This window comes from Nicotiana tabacum, chromosome 1 (assembly GCF_000715075.1).
Source record: "Nicotiana tabacum cultivar K326 chromosome 1, ASM71507v2, whole genome shotgun sequence".
Classification (NCBI taxonomy): Eukaryota; Viridiplantae; Streptophyta; class Magnoliopsida; order Solanales; family Solanaceae; genus Nicotiana; species Nicotiana tabacum.
The window spans coordinates 13620368-13634213 of NC_134080.1; the positions used below are offsets into that span (position 1 = coordinate 13620368).

The following is a 13846-nucleotide window of genomic DNA, read 5'->3' on the forward strand; positions in this document are numbered from 1 at the left end:
CATACACAGATGCACCAATCTCCAGTATAGTATGCTGGAACTTTTCGTGTTGCAGTAAAATAGAGCTATTTTTTAATGACTTTGCAACGGTTGACTATTTTTTAATTACCAAGCCAAGAAATGGTTAGCCCGTGCTATTTTCACGTATTTGGCGGATCCACTTTTTAAATACAAGTCCAACAATGAAATTCAGTGGACACCCTTGTTAGGCCCAATAACTGCTTTGTTTGTACAAGCCCAATAACTGCTTAACATCGTTAAAATAGCACAGTATAGTCAGTTTTCGGACTGGTCATTCAAAAATAGTCACCGTTTACGATATCAATGAAAAATAGTCACTATTTTGCTGCAACAAAGACCGGTCTCGCATAATATACGGGAGTTCGGTGCATCTCTGTACGAACCCTAGCATATTATGCTGGACCAGTATATTTTGCTGACTCCTGTATAATATACGGGAGGCTGGAGCACCGGTGCTCCAAACTCCAGTATATTATACTGGACATTTATACTTGTTGGAACTCCAGTATATTATGCTGGAGTTCTAGTGTACTTATGCTGGAACTTCAACATATTATGCTGGAGTTCCAGCATAGTTATCCTGGAACTCCCGTATAATATGTTGAAGTTCAAGCATACTTATGCTGGAACTCCAGTATAACATACGGGTGTATTTTCCGTGTTTTGAACAATATTTTCGCTCAAATTTATCTTTACATAAAAAGTGGCTAAATTTCAATTACTTTTGAAACTGGACTGTTTTTAAATGACCAGTTGTAAATCTGGCTATTTTTAAATTTCTTCCCTTAACATCTATAAAACCGAAACAGTATATCAACTTTGCGTAACCACAGTTTGTAAGTACAGCATTTTCTTCAAATAATAACAAGAATTATATATAACATATATAGATGGCAAATTGACATAGCTTCTTGACTTCTTCTCATACTTATCGAAAAAGCATGCATTTTGTTACTATCCGTATTGCATGACATACATGTTGTGATTATCCTAGGGGTGTCAAATGGGCGGATTGAGTCAATTTTGGGCGGGTCAAAATAGGTTGAGTCAATAATTTGAGCTAAGACGGGTTGGATCAAAATAAGCTAAAATTTAGGTCATAGTCCAACCCGCCCAACTCTTATCAATCTTTAGTTAGTATTTGTTATATTCTTATGAATTGTATAATTATTAAAAAATATATTTTTTGTCTTTTGTTATGGTCATATATAACATATCAAACAAAAAACAAATTTATTTCTAATATATATATTTTTTGCAAAGTTACTCCTGCATCAATTTGGGCTAAAAAATTAAGAAATTTTTACCTCCTATAGCAAATGTTAACACCTTATTTATTTTAAATAAATACCATTTAAAAAAATTATATTCAATAGATACCTTTTAAATGTTTATAACAAAATATCTAATTTTGGTAACCTCCTACCCCTAAGCCACTAAATACGTTATTCAGTTACACTATTTTCTTTCTCTCTATACTTTGATACATGCCATTCTTTTCCCCCATTCCCTGAAAACACGATACTCAATCTCAAAATTTCTCTCACCCACATCACCTACCATTAGTCACAAACAGTGATTTTGCCTGCATTCCATGTGAGATTCAGTGAAGAATTTCACAATTTATCTACAGTGAAGAATTGATGATTAAGAAAGCTGTGAAAAAAACAAAAGAAAAAGAAATCAGAGTAGTAGAAGCCGATGATGGGGAAAATAGAGCAATTAAAATCAATTGGGCTGCTGGTGCTAATTTTGCAATAGAAAAATCAAGAGCATGAAAAACAGACTACGATCCACTTGGTTTAAGCAATGAGGAATACTTCAAACCAGAAAAGCAAGAACAGAAAGATAATGAAGAGGCTAAAAGGGAAAAAGAAGGTGAAAAGGAACGTTATTGTTAGAGTTGCAGCCCCAGTAATTCAGGGTTTTTGCTCGATGACGGATTCGCCGGAAATTAGGGTTTGTTCTTGAACAAAGATGACGGAGTTTGGGGCTGAGCAACTTGATTGTATTTCAATGTATCACGTTGTATTTTTCATGTATTTCATTGTATTCATTATCTTTTTTTTCCGTTGTAATTCAATGTATCTCGCTGTATTCCATGTATTTCATTGTATTCAGTGTCTTTTTTTTCATTGTATTTCAATGTATCCCGCTGTATTCTATGTATTTCATTGTATTCACTGTCTTGCTATATGCCATGAATGTATTCATATATTTTTTTAATTAATATAATTTATGTATTCAGATGTATTATATAATTTCTCTGAAGATTGCTATGCTTTGGGGGTATTTTTCGGTCGAGAATCTTTTTTTATAACTGGAAATATAAAATTTGTGTGTTATAATTGAGTTTGTTGAGTTATATTAGGAGTCTATTACAGTGTATTCCTCTGTTTCATGCCGTGAATACAGTCGAATACAATAATCTGTCCAGCCGTAATCCCATGTTTCACGCCATGAATACAGTCGAATACACTCGAATACAACAACTGATTAGCTGGACTTCCCTGATTCACACCTATTTTTGCTACTGTATTCATGAATACAATAGCTTAAATACATCTAATACATCTTATAACAACAGAAAACGTATACAATCCGTAATATAATAAATGGTATCTATAGATAGCTAATTACCACTAAAAAATAGTGTTTTATGAAAATTTCTCAAAAATTAACCCAATTTTAAATGGGTTGGATCAAGATGGGTTGAATTCAATAATGAGCGGGTCAATAACCAGCCCAATCTTGGGCGAGTTGGACGAGTCATTTGGGCTTGGGCCAAATTTGACAGACCTAGATTATCCCATTAAGAGACAACTTTGTGTTTTGTCTTTTTCAAAGAAAGCCTCCTCAATAAATTCCAGATTTGGGTAATTTATTCCGTGTATATACTAAGCCATGCCTAGAGAATTCTAAGATTCAACGAACACATACCATGGACGTTCTCTTGGTTGTATATAGCTGGCGGCTGCAAAGTTTGAACTGTCTCCCCAGTTCCTACACGTTTTATTTTCCTTTTTTTTTTTTGGGTCATAACATTTTATTTTCATAATAAAACAACTCACGAGTCACGACACATCATATGATAGGTTGGCTGGTGATATATACAAACCAAAAAATATTTATCTGCACTCTGTTTTGATCAAAATTTTAGAATTTGATCTTAAGAATTACATATTAAATAAAGTAAGAGTACGCATTATATAATTACAGTAAACCAATTAAAGTAAGAGTACGTATTTTCAAAAATCACTTTTTCAAAATTTTCAATTTTTTTTTTCTTATTCACAAAAGTACAATATTTTTTCAAGTAAAATGCATGTCCAAACATAATTTCAAATTCCAAATACTATTTTTCAACTTAACTCTAAATGCTTTTTTTTTCAAAATTGCAATTTTTATGTCCAAACGCCTACTTAATTGGGGGTGAGAATCAGACTTATTCAAGCGTTACGAAAATAGCTCAAATGGATAGATATGGAGTACTACTCACCTAACCTAAATTTAAACAATTTAAAAAGAAAAAAAATAATTGACTTTAGAAGTAAAACATTCGTGTTCAAAATGTGGAGAACATATATAAACTCATAAAGCATGCTCATCAACTTTGCACAATCTATAGACAGCTACAATGACATAAAAAAATGCCGGCTTCCATTAGTTATTAATATCAGAAAAGTACAAAATCTTCATTCTAAGGAAGAAAATAAAGAAAAAGGATATCTACGTGCATAATTACATTTGAAGAAAGAAAAATAAATAATTTAATTTGATGAATGACAAACACCAAAACTAAGCTCTCTACTAGTGTACAAAAATAAAGAAATGGAATATAAAAAGAAAATGAAAAAGAAAAGAATTAAGGCAGCCAAGTCCGGTGCACAAATTATTCCGCGTTCATGTAGGATCCAGGGAAATGCTGCATTCTATGAGGTGTGATGTAGGCAGTCTACCGTGATGTTGATTGATTTCACGACTCAAACCCGTAATCTATAGGTCAAACAGACAAGTTGATCGTTGCTCCAAGTCTCCCTTCCGATAAAGAATAGTATGAATAATCCAAAAATTGAAACAAAAAATCAAACAACTGAATTCTCTAGCTTCTGATAATCTGATAAATCCAAATAATCCTCTGCCTTTTCATCAATGAACTTTTCATCTTCATTATCATAATCACCAATAATTGAAGTAAGTTCTTTTGCTCTTCTTGCTTGATCTTCCCAATTAGTTTTGGCAAATATAATTAACATCATAGTCACTGCACATGAAGCTTGAGCAGCTAATAATCCCAACCATAATCCTTTTAAATCAAACCCCATATAAAATCCTAACCAAATAGCCACTGGCATTCCAACAAAATAAAAACATCCTAAATTAATATTAGCACCTAATTTAGGACGTGCTGTTCCTCTTAAAACACCACAACCTGTTGTCTGTGGACAGTTCCCAAGTTCACATAGTCCTATAATTGGCAAAATCATAGCCGTTAATGTCACAATTTCTTGATCTTGAGTAAATATTCTTGCCCAAATATTTCTTACCATAGTAGCAAAAAATAATGCTGAAATTCCTAATATTAAGCTTGAACATAGTCCAATTATGGCTGCTAATTTAGCGCGATTCGGACGATTAGCTCCTAATTCATTTCCAACTCTTGTTGATACACCAAAACTCAAAGAAGATGGAAAAATATATATCAAAGATGTTGTTTGAATCAATATTCCCATTGATGCAACTGTAGCTTGAGGATTAATTAAAAGTCCACATAATAAAATCATAATTTCGTACCACCACCATTCTAGGCAAACACTAATACAACTTGGAATTGCTAAATTTAGAAGTGATTTCCATCCCTTTAAACACTCTGAGGAAATTCCATTCCAAGTTTTTTTATGTACCCTAGAAAATATAATATAAAGAATTAATGAACCAACAAGATTGAAATTTGTCCAAACCCCACTTAAGGCAACCCCTTTAATTCCAAGATTAAGTACTATAACAAGAAAATAATTTATTGGGATATGGATAAGAATAGAAAAAGCAGCACAATAAGTTAGAGGTAATGTTATGGATTGTGAACGTAGATAAATTCTAAGGGGGTGTAAAAATGACTGAGTTAAAAGATCAGGAAGTGAATAAAGAATGTAATTTTGAGCTTGTGTTGCAATATTATGATTTTGGCCACATAATATCAAGAGTCTTTTCATGTATAGCCACAAGAATGAAATTGGAATTGAGGTTAAAAGTAGCAAAAGAATTGTCCTTTGTAACGTAAGACCTAAAAGCTTGAATCTTTTTGCACCAAAAGCTTGTCCACAAATTGGTTCCATTCCCATGGCTAAACCAGAAAGAATTGAATAACCGGTTATATTTGCAAAACCAATAGCGAGCGAACCGCCGGCTAAAGAAAGCTCGCCGAGCCGGCCAAGAAAGATCATGGAAATCATTGAACGAGAGTAAAGAATTAAGCCTGTGAATATCATTGGAAATGCAATATTAGCTATGCATTTTGCTTCTAAAATTGAAAGAGTTAGATGATTTTTTTGTCTAGGAATATAATTGTTATGTTCCTTTTGGTATTCTATTGTTGGATTTTCAGAAATCAATGGAGTCAACATATTTAACAAAAAAAAAAAAATTGTGTATATGAATTTTCAAAAAGGAGGTAAGTTTAAGGGGTTTTTGAAGGAAGGAGAAAGGGTTTTAAGGAGTTTATATGAGTTGGCGTTGGCTTTTTATAAGGGTGCAAATTTGGAAATTTTCTTTGTTTTTTTTTTTAGAGGAAAAGATATTTTGGTTGACTAGTTGTTTGCAAATAGAGCCTCCAAAATTTTCCAACTCAAAAGATTTTGAATGTTTCTAATTGAAAATGTCGTTTTATAACCGACTATCTATTGACTATATATATGTCACTATTTGGCCTGCTCAAATCAAATACACAGCAAGATTTTCAAGAAAGATGAGAAAAACTTACACTAAATCCATGTCTTTCGAGCCTTGAACAAAAAAAAAAAGACAATGAATGTGGTAAACGTAGTTGGTCTTTTTACGTTAAATGGGTTGTTTTTGTGTATTTATTTTGGTAGAAAGTTTTTTGTGTGTAGAAAATACTAATATTTCTATGAAATAATATTGTATAATCGTCCTCAAAATAATAGCCGAAAAATATATATATTTTGTATATATATATACCTTTCTATGTTATATACAGAAATTATACATATTTTATATATTTTTTGGGCTATCAAATATAAATAGTTTTTAGCGCGGGTTAAAGTTGCAAAAAAAAACTTTTTATTTCTGTTTTGAAGGCACTTACCTTAGATAACATTGTTTAAGGTATGTGTGGAAAGAGGCAAGAGAAACTGTTGGACGGTCATTTAAAGCCACTATTAAAAATAGATTTGACTATGAATTGAGAGGCAGAGGCAATTCAAAGCCTGCCGTTTCAGTTTGTGAATTAATACAACGTATGAATATTGCCAAATAAACAGTTCAATTCTCCAGCTAATTAATAGGAGTAAGATTTATCAATATATTTATGTTTGTTAAGAATACAACCAATTTGTTTCAGTAATGGATTATTTAAATTGCCGAGAGAGAGAGATGAAAGCACGAATCTATATGCAATCAAGCTTATGGAAAACTATAGGGAAAACAAGTCAGCAAGGCATACACGGAAAAAAAAGTCTAAAAAATATGTGTTGCCCGATATACAAGGTATTTCGTGTTCACGAAGGATTAATTTGGGGAAGGACCGCATCTTAAGGTGTGTGACGTAGATAAGCTACCCTACTGTAAGCATTAGTGACTGCTTTCACGACTTGAATTCGTAATCTATAGGACACACAGAGACAATTTTACCGTTGCTCCACGGCTCCTCTTTGAAAAGAAAAGAAAATAAAAAATGCTGACAACGTCGTAAGTGATATGATAGTGTAAAATCTTCTTACATTGTATAAAATTAGTGAAACTTGTAAAGTAAATATGAATAGAAGAAGTTAAAACCAATTAAGAAAATTATTATTAGCAGAGTTACTTAATATATATGCCAGTGAAAGGTAAGATGTACCTGATAAATTTGTCAGATGTGCACAAAATAACCAGAAGATTATGTACCAAAATAAATAAGAAGCAATAAAAACACCTGTGCTAAAAGAAACTAGCCGACTTTAGGTTTAATTCCAAATATACGAAAAAGCAACGGGATGATACAAGTAACTCTAAATTGGTTGTTTAGGACGTCCTACAATTAATTTAACCCCATTTCTTACCCAATTAACTAAATTTTAATTAGATGCCAATCTTTGTCCCCTCTTTTGTCTATTCTAATATTTTTTTTGGAAACCAAAAAAATTCGTAGTCGCTACAACTTAGGGTGAATCGAACTCTCATCGTCCGTGTGGACAATATTATACAGGGTATATAAACCGCACTAAATAAGTCATGTACGATATACTCAAAGCTAGAAGACATTGACGATGAATCAAACTTTCATCGCTCGTGTGGACAACACCCATCCAAACCAAATGGGCCGTTCCTTCGAGACTTCTATTATACTATTCACTTGTCTACTTTTGTCAAAATTCTATGCCATTTGTGACTCGTGAACCACTAGTTGCAAAATTGGAACAGAAAATTACTAGAATATATATTATTATGCTAAGAAAAACAAAGAAAACGATTCTATTTTGTCTCGTCTTAGGCTTAGGTTGAAGAAAAGACAGCAAAATAGACAAACATTTGAATACGACAAATACAGTGTTTTTCTCGCGTGCGGGTAAATGAGCATGTGAATCGTGGATTTTTCGTATCGTGGCATGTTATTATACTGTACAAAGTACTGACACAAATTCTTGTTCATAGCCGACTAAAAGGTCCAATTAAACTTATCCGTTCAGTCCAATTTAAATAATGTAATTTAATTTCACACAAAATTTAAGTAACAAAAAAAAACTTTTGAAACGCGATCTTACAAAACTTAAGAGGCAAAAGAATTATGAGGTGATGATATTTGTATGACTATAAATTTTTTTTATTAAGGATAAAATGAGTAAATAAAAATTCAATGTTAAGTTATTTTTAAATATAAAAATATATTATTATTTTTTAAACGGACTAATAAGGAAAGTAATTGAAACTGTAATTTATATGCTTACTTGTATTAACCAAAAATGATATTTTTGCTCTACTTATACAGGGATAGATAAATTAGAACTAATTAAACTTCTCTAAAAATTTCTCTTCACTTTTTCAACAAGCAATTCCAGATCTGAAAAAACTTAGAGCTCGTCAACGGCGAAAAGCTTCCAGATTTTTGGAAATTCTTCACCAAATGAATTTCATGTGTTCTTCACCCAAATACTAAAATCAGAATTTAAAATACGAATATGTAGGCAAAAAAAAAAAAATCAACTATTTATCAATACAAATCACAAACACCCAAGAATTTCGATTCTCCAGTTTTTTAACTTTTCTAATCCATGAATGGTGGGTTTCAAAATAAATCACTATTTAAACCATTTGAAGCTGATTTGCATTCCTTAAAGGTGTGGAAATTAATTCGAAAAACCAGCATGAATTAGTGTTGGATATTGGGTTTGGGTCGCGGGTCGTCCATATGGACTGACCCGGCTTGTTTTTAAAGGAGATATAATTAAGGCAAGTTACCTAGGGAAGGTTTAACTCCTAAAATAAAATTATCGCACGTTGAGAAGTAAGGGGGAGCGTGGGGATCAACGTGGGTCAGTTTCACGGTAATTTTTATTTTCTCTGACAACTTCCCCTCTCTATATAATCAACACTCCCCTTCTTCAGAAATATAGACTCTGAGATACTCTTCCTACAAAGATAGAAATACAGTAAAAGAAAGAAAAATGTATTTAGTTCGTGAACAAGAATTTCGTTTTCAAGAGAGACGAAATCGGATTCGGGCAATTGATTGGAACAGATTCTGCAAAAATCCTCCGCTGTTTTTAATAGGTACACATATTCGATATCCCTGTTACTCGAATTTAACTGACAATGGTATTAGAGCCAGTGATATTATTTTCTGGTTTACATCTTCTCAGTCGATGCTATATTTTTTATGACTGTTACTGCAATTTTCTTTGGTACTGTTGCAGTAAAAGGTAGAAAACGTCATGTTTGATAACAATTCTAGAATTGTGAATCCTTACTGGAAAGGGAACAAAGTTTGTTTTGTAGTATAACTATTTACCAATTAGTTTGTTGACGTCAAACAATTGATTTTTGGCTAATGTCCAATCTATTATTCATATCAGAAGTTTTCTTCATACTTCTTTTTTGTCTTTAATACTTATATTTGTTTTAACCTTCTTTGCCTATTATGGTGCTTTAAAACAATTTTAATTTTAACAGAAGTGGCCTAGCACCATGTTATATCACAGAAAGCATAAGTTAATATTTTCTGTGAATTTTTTCTTGACATTCGCAGAATGTAGTGATGAATTCTTTTGTTGCTAAAAAGAAATAATTAAATTTGGAAAATTGTCACATATATTTCCAGGAAGTTTTCATAAAGATTGTTATTTGTTAGACCAATCTATTTAAGTGATGGCTGGTTAAACATAATTGGTGGAATAGAGCTTATAAGCTTACTATCTTGCAAGTCTATGGAAGTCAGGCAAAAAGGTCTACTGATTTCTTGAGGAATTTCTCCAATAAGTAAATTGCTTCATAATCTTAAATACTTTTTGTTATATAAAAAAGGGGTGAAGGGAAATTACCTGAAAATTGGTTAAACAAAGTACACGGAATGGACGTTTGGTAATCTTAATGTCTATCATTGTCTATTTCATTGAATTAAAATTAGTTTAGTCATAATCCCTCAATTGATATTCTTCTACAAATAATTATGATATATGTTGTCACATTGAGTGGTTGTAGTCATTCTTATTGTTTCCTTGGTCCTATTTCAGATATGGCTGAACAGGGACAAGTTCGAATTACTCCAAGTGAGAGTTCTCGAAGTCAAGGAAGGGGACAACGTAGAAGGATACGTCGTCGCATGACTTATTTCTATAATAATTTAGACTCTGAGCCGGAAGTCATCAGGAATGTCCCAAGGGCGAGGCAAAATGAGTTAAAGGATCGAAGGGCTGAACGAAGGGAAAGAGAAAAGAAATTTACGGAGTTTAAGGAATTTAAAATGGACCCGGATGCTTTCGTCCCTGAACATGTACACCTTTTAAAGATAAAAAGAGCTGAATTGGCTAATTACGTAGAACTTACTGATTGGGAAGCATTAGCTATTTTAGAGGACTCTCTTCGAGAGCCTTGGGGCGAAATTTTAACTAGATTTATCATGATGTTTGGTCTAGTGCACCTTTTAGCGTATATGAGCAAAAGTTAGTGTTCAATTGGTATATGGATGTCTTAGCAAACTTGTAAATTGTCATTATGTGTTTTATCTTAATGAAATTTATATTATGTTATTTGTCTCACCAGTTACATACATTGTTTATTATATTTTTTTAATGGATTGAGACTTGAAATAAAGTACACACTAAGAAGTGATTCTAATATTAATTCAAAATATTTAGATATAGATGATGAATGGAAACGTAGTGACCGTTCGATTCTATACTAAATGTAAAATTAATATTATAATTAATTTACTTGAGTGTGTAATCACATGCATAAATTAACTGAAGTATATATATTGATGAGTTAAACTTATAATATTGTCTCTAATATCAGACATGGCATCGAAAAGTATCATTGCTGACTTGAACAAGGGTGACAAACTGAATGGTGAAAATTACGACATCTGAAGTCGTAAGATGTGGTATGTACTCGAAGAGCAAGATGCTCTTGAAAGTATTAACCATGCTATGAGTCACCCAGAGGTGGGTAATACTGGCCAACACAGGAGGGATCTAGAAACTTACAATGTTTGGAAAAAGAAAGATTTCACTGCACGTAAAATTATTGTAAGTTCAGTTGCTGATGATCTTATCCACGAATGTGAGCAATATCCTACCGCTCACGCCATGTGGGCACATTTAAGAACGGCATATGGGGGTATGACTGTGACTTGCCTTCGACAACTGACAATTAAGTTTGACACGTATAAAAAACGTCATGATCACGGTGTTAAACAACATCTAAGGGTGATGTTAAATATGATTTTTCAACTCAAAAGTGTTGGCCATGTTCTCTCTGATGAGCAGCAGGTTCAGGCAGTGATTCGGTCTCTTCCTAATAATTGGGAACATTTGAAGGTTAACTTGACCCACAATGATAGCATCAAAACTTTTACTGATGTTGCCCGTCACGTGGAGCTTGAAGACGAGCGGCTTGGTGCTGCTAAAGCTGTACCTAATGCTTTTGTGGCAGAATTAAGTGGTACAAAGAGATCAAGCTTCAAGCGCAAGAGAAACTGGAAAAATGACGAAATATGTAAGGAGACCGGAGAAGGACCCTCCCAGAAAATAAACAAGCCAAATTCCAATAAAGAAAAACGGTTCTACAAGAAGAATGACAAGAGCAAGATGAAGTGTTACAATTACCAAGTCCCAGGGCATTTTGCTCGTGAGTGCACTGAGCCGAAAAAGGTAGCATTTCAAAGCGCATCTCTTAGTGCTATATATGTTTCTAGCACTGTTTTACTAACTGAATCTTATCCTGTGTGGATTGTAGACTCAGGGGCCACCGATCATGTGAGCCGCGATAATGAAGCGTTTATAGAGTTTCGTCGAGTTCCACCTGGATCAAAGCATGTATATGTGGGAAATAATGAAAAGCTTGAAGTCAAAGGGATAGGCACTTGCAGAGTGGACTTTGGTGGCTGATCTTTGATATTGCATGACGTCCTATATGTTCCAGAGATTTGACGAAACTTAGTATCTATGTCTCTTCTTCTAGATTTAGATTTCAATTTGAACTTTAATCGTAGTGGTCTTAGAATTACTCAAGACAACGTTTTTATGGTTTTGGACATCGTTATGATGGTTTTATTGTGCTAGATTGTAATTCTTCTATATATAACTATTATGTTGACCGTTGTGTTATGACATGTTATTCTAGTAACAATGATGTTGATGTTATGACATGTCGTGCAAGATTAGGTCACATAGACTAGGATCGGATGAACAGATTGGCTAAGGAAGGATACCTAGGTCCTTTTTCTAAAATTGAAATGCCAACTTGTGAAAAGTGTCTTGCCGGAAAGATTACACGTAAACTAATTAGAAAGGCAAAGAGAGCTAATTTTCTATTGCAATTAATCTATTCTGATATCTGTGGTCCAATGAATGTGAGGGCTAGGTCTGGTGCTTTATATATTATTACGTTCATTGATGATTTCACACGCTTTAGTTATGTCTATTTGATCTCTCATAAACTTGAAGCACTTGAATGCTTTAAGAAATATGTGAATGAAGTTGAGAATCAATTAGACAAAAGGATTAAGACCTTAAGAATCGATAGAGGGCGTGAATATCTTTCAAAAGAATTTGAAGAATTGTGCAATGAAAAAGGAATCACCAGATAGTTAACTATTCCGTACACACCTCAACAAAATAGTGTAGTAGAAAGGAGGAATAGAACATTATTAGACATGATAAGGTCCATGATGGCGCACATAAATTTACCTATCTCCTTTTGGGGAGATGCGTTATTGACTGCAACTTACATATTGAACAAAGTGCCTTCTAAATCAGTTCCTTCCACTCCTTATGAGTTATGGACTGGTCATAAACCGAACTTAAATGATTTATGACTTTGGGGTTGTGCTGCATATGTAAAAGAATCCTTTAGCAAGTTTGGTAAATTAGGTCCAAAAGGAAAAAAATGTATCTTTATAAGATATTCATAATACTCCAAAGGGTATATGTTCATTGGTGAATTAGAGGATGGAAGTGTTACTGAGATTGAATCACGAGATGTCACATTTCTAGAAAATAATTTTTTAAAGAAGGGCGAGGTAAATAATGAAGAGCCTTTTTATGAAAAGTTGAACTCATATAGTCAGCAAGTGTCTTCTGACACAGTTGATAATCAAATTGATCAAGATCTTATTCTTGATCCAAGTGGGAGCTGGAACTTTCAATCCCATAATCCTTCTGACGACCTGAATTTCAACTACGAAAGAGTGCTAGGAAAAATATACCCAAACGTATTTATGACATTGAAGATTATATTTTCTTGGTATCTCCCATAGAAAGGATGAGCCAAAATCTGTGACTGAAGCTTTATTGAGCCCTGGAAAAGATGAGTGGATAAAGCAATGAAATAAGAATTAGAGTCCATGAAAACCAACAAAGTCTGGGATCTAGTTGACCTTCCGCCTGGGCATAGAGCCATTAGGAACAAATGGGTTCTCAAAGTTAAATGCAAAACGAATGGGACAATAGAAAGATACAAAGGCACGATTGGTGGCAAAAGGCTTTACTCAAGAAGGTGGAGCAGATTATGAGGAAACATTTTCACCAGTTGTGAAGTTTACCTCAATTCACTTACTTTTGGCTATTGTTGCACGTTTGGATTTAGAATTACATCAAATTGTAACGACCAACCGATCGTTTTGAGCTTTTGTACTTTGCTCGTCAGTTCTCGGGTATGATTTGCCCCGTGTGATGGATTATGACTTATGTGAATCGTTGGTTTTGGTTTTCAGGGTAATCGAAATGAATTTGGAAGAACAGTTCTCAGTTTGAAGCTTGAAATTTGAAAAGTTTGACCAAGATTTGACTTGTCAGTATACACTCTTATACAATATTGTATAGTTATATATAAATAAAATATAGCTGAATACATCTACAGACCCCTAAACTTGTCCCTTTTTTTCACTTGG

At 33.3% G+C, this 13846-nt stretch overlaps 1 protein-coding gene across 1 annotated transcript; it reads right to left on the minus strand.

The window, feature by feature from the left end:
* Positions 1–3659: 3659 nt before the first annotated feature.
* On the minus strand, positions 3660–5736 carry LOC107798255 (protein DETOXIFICATION 49-like). Its single transcript, XM_016621226.2, has one exon. The coding sequence runs from the start codon at positions 5643–5645 to the stop codon at positions 4107–4109; it is 1539 nt and encodes a 512-aa protein (XP_016476712.1). The 5' UTR covers positions 5646–5736; the 3' UTR covers positions 3660–4106.
* Positions 5737–13846: the final 8110 nt, after the last annotated feature.

Coding starts and splice junctions, on each gene's coding strand:
- LOC107798255 (XM_016621226.2), bottom strand. CDS start 5,645: ATGTTGACTCCATTGATTTCTGAAAATCCAACAATAGAATACCAAAAG.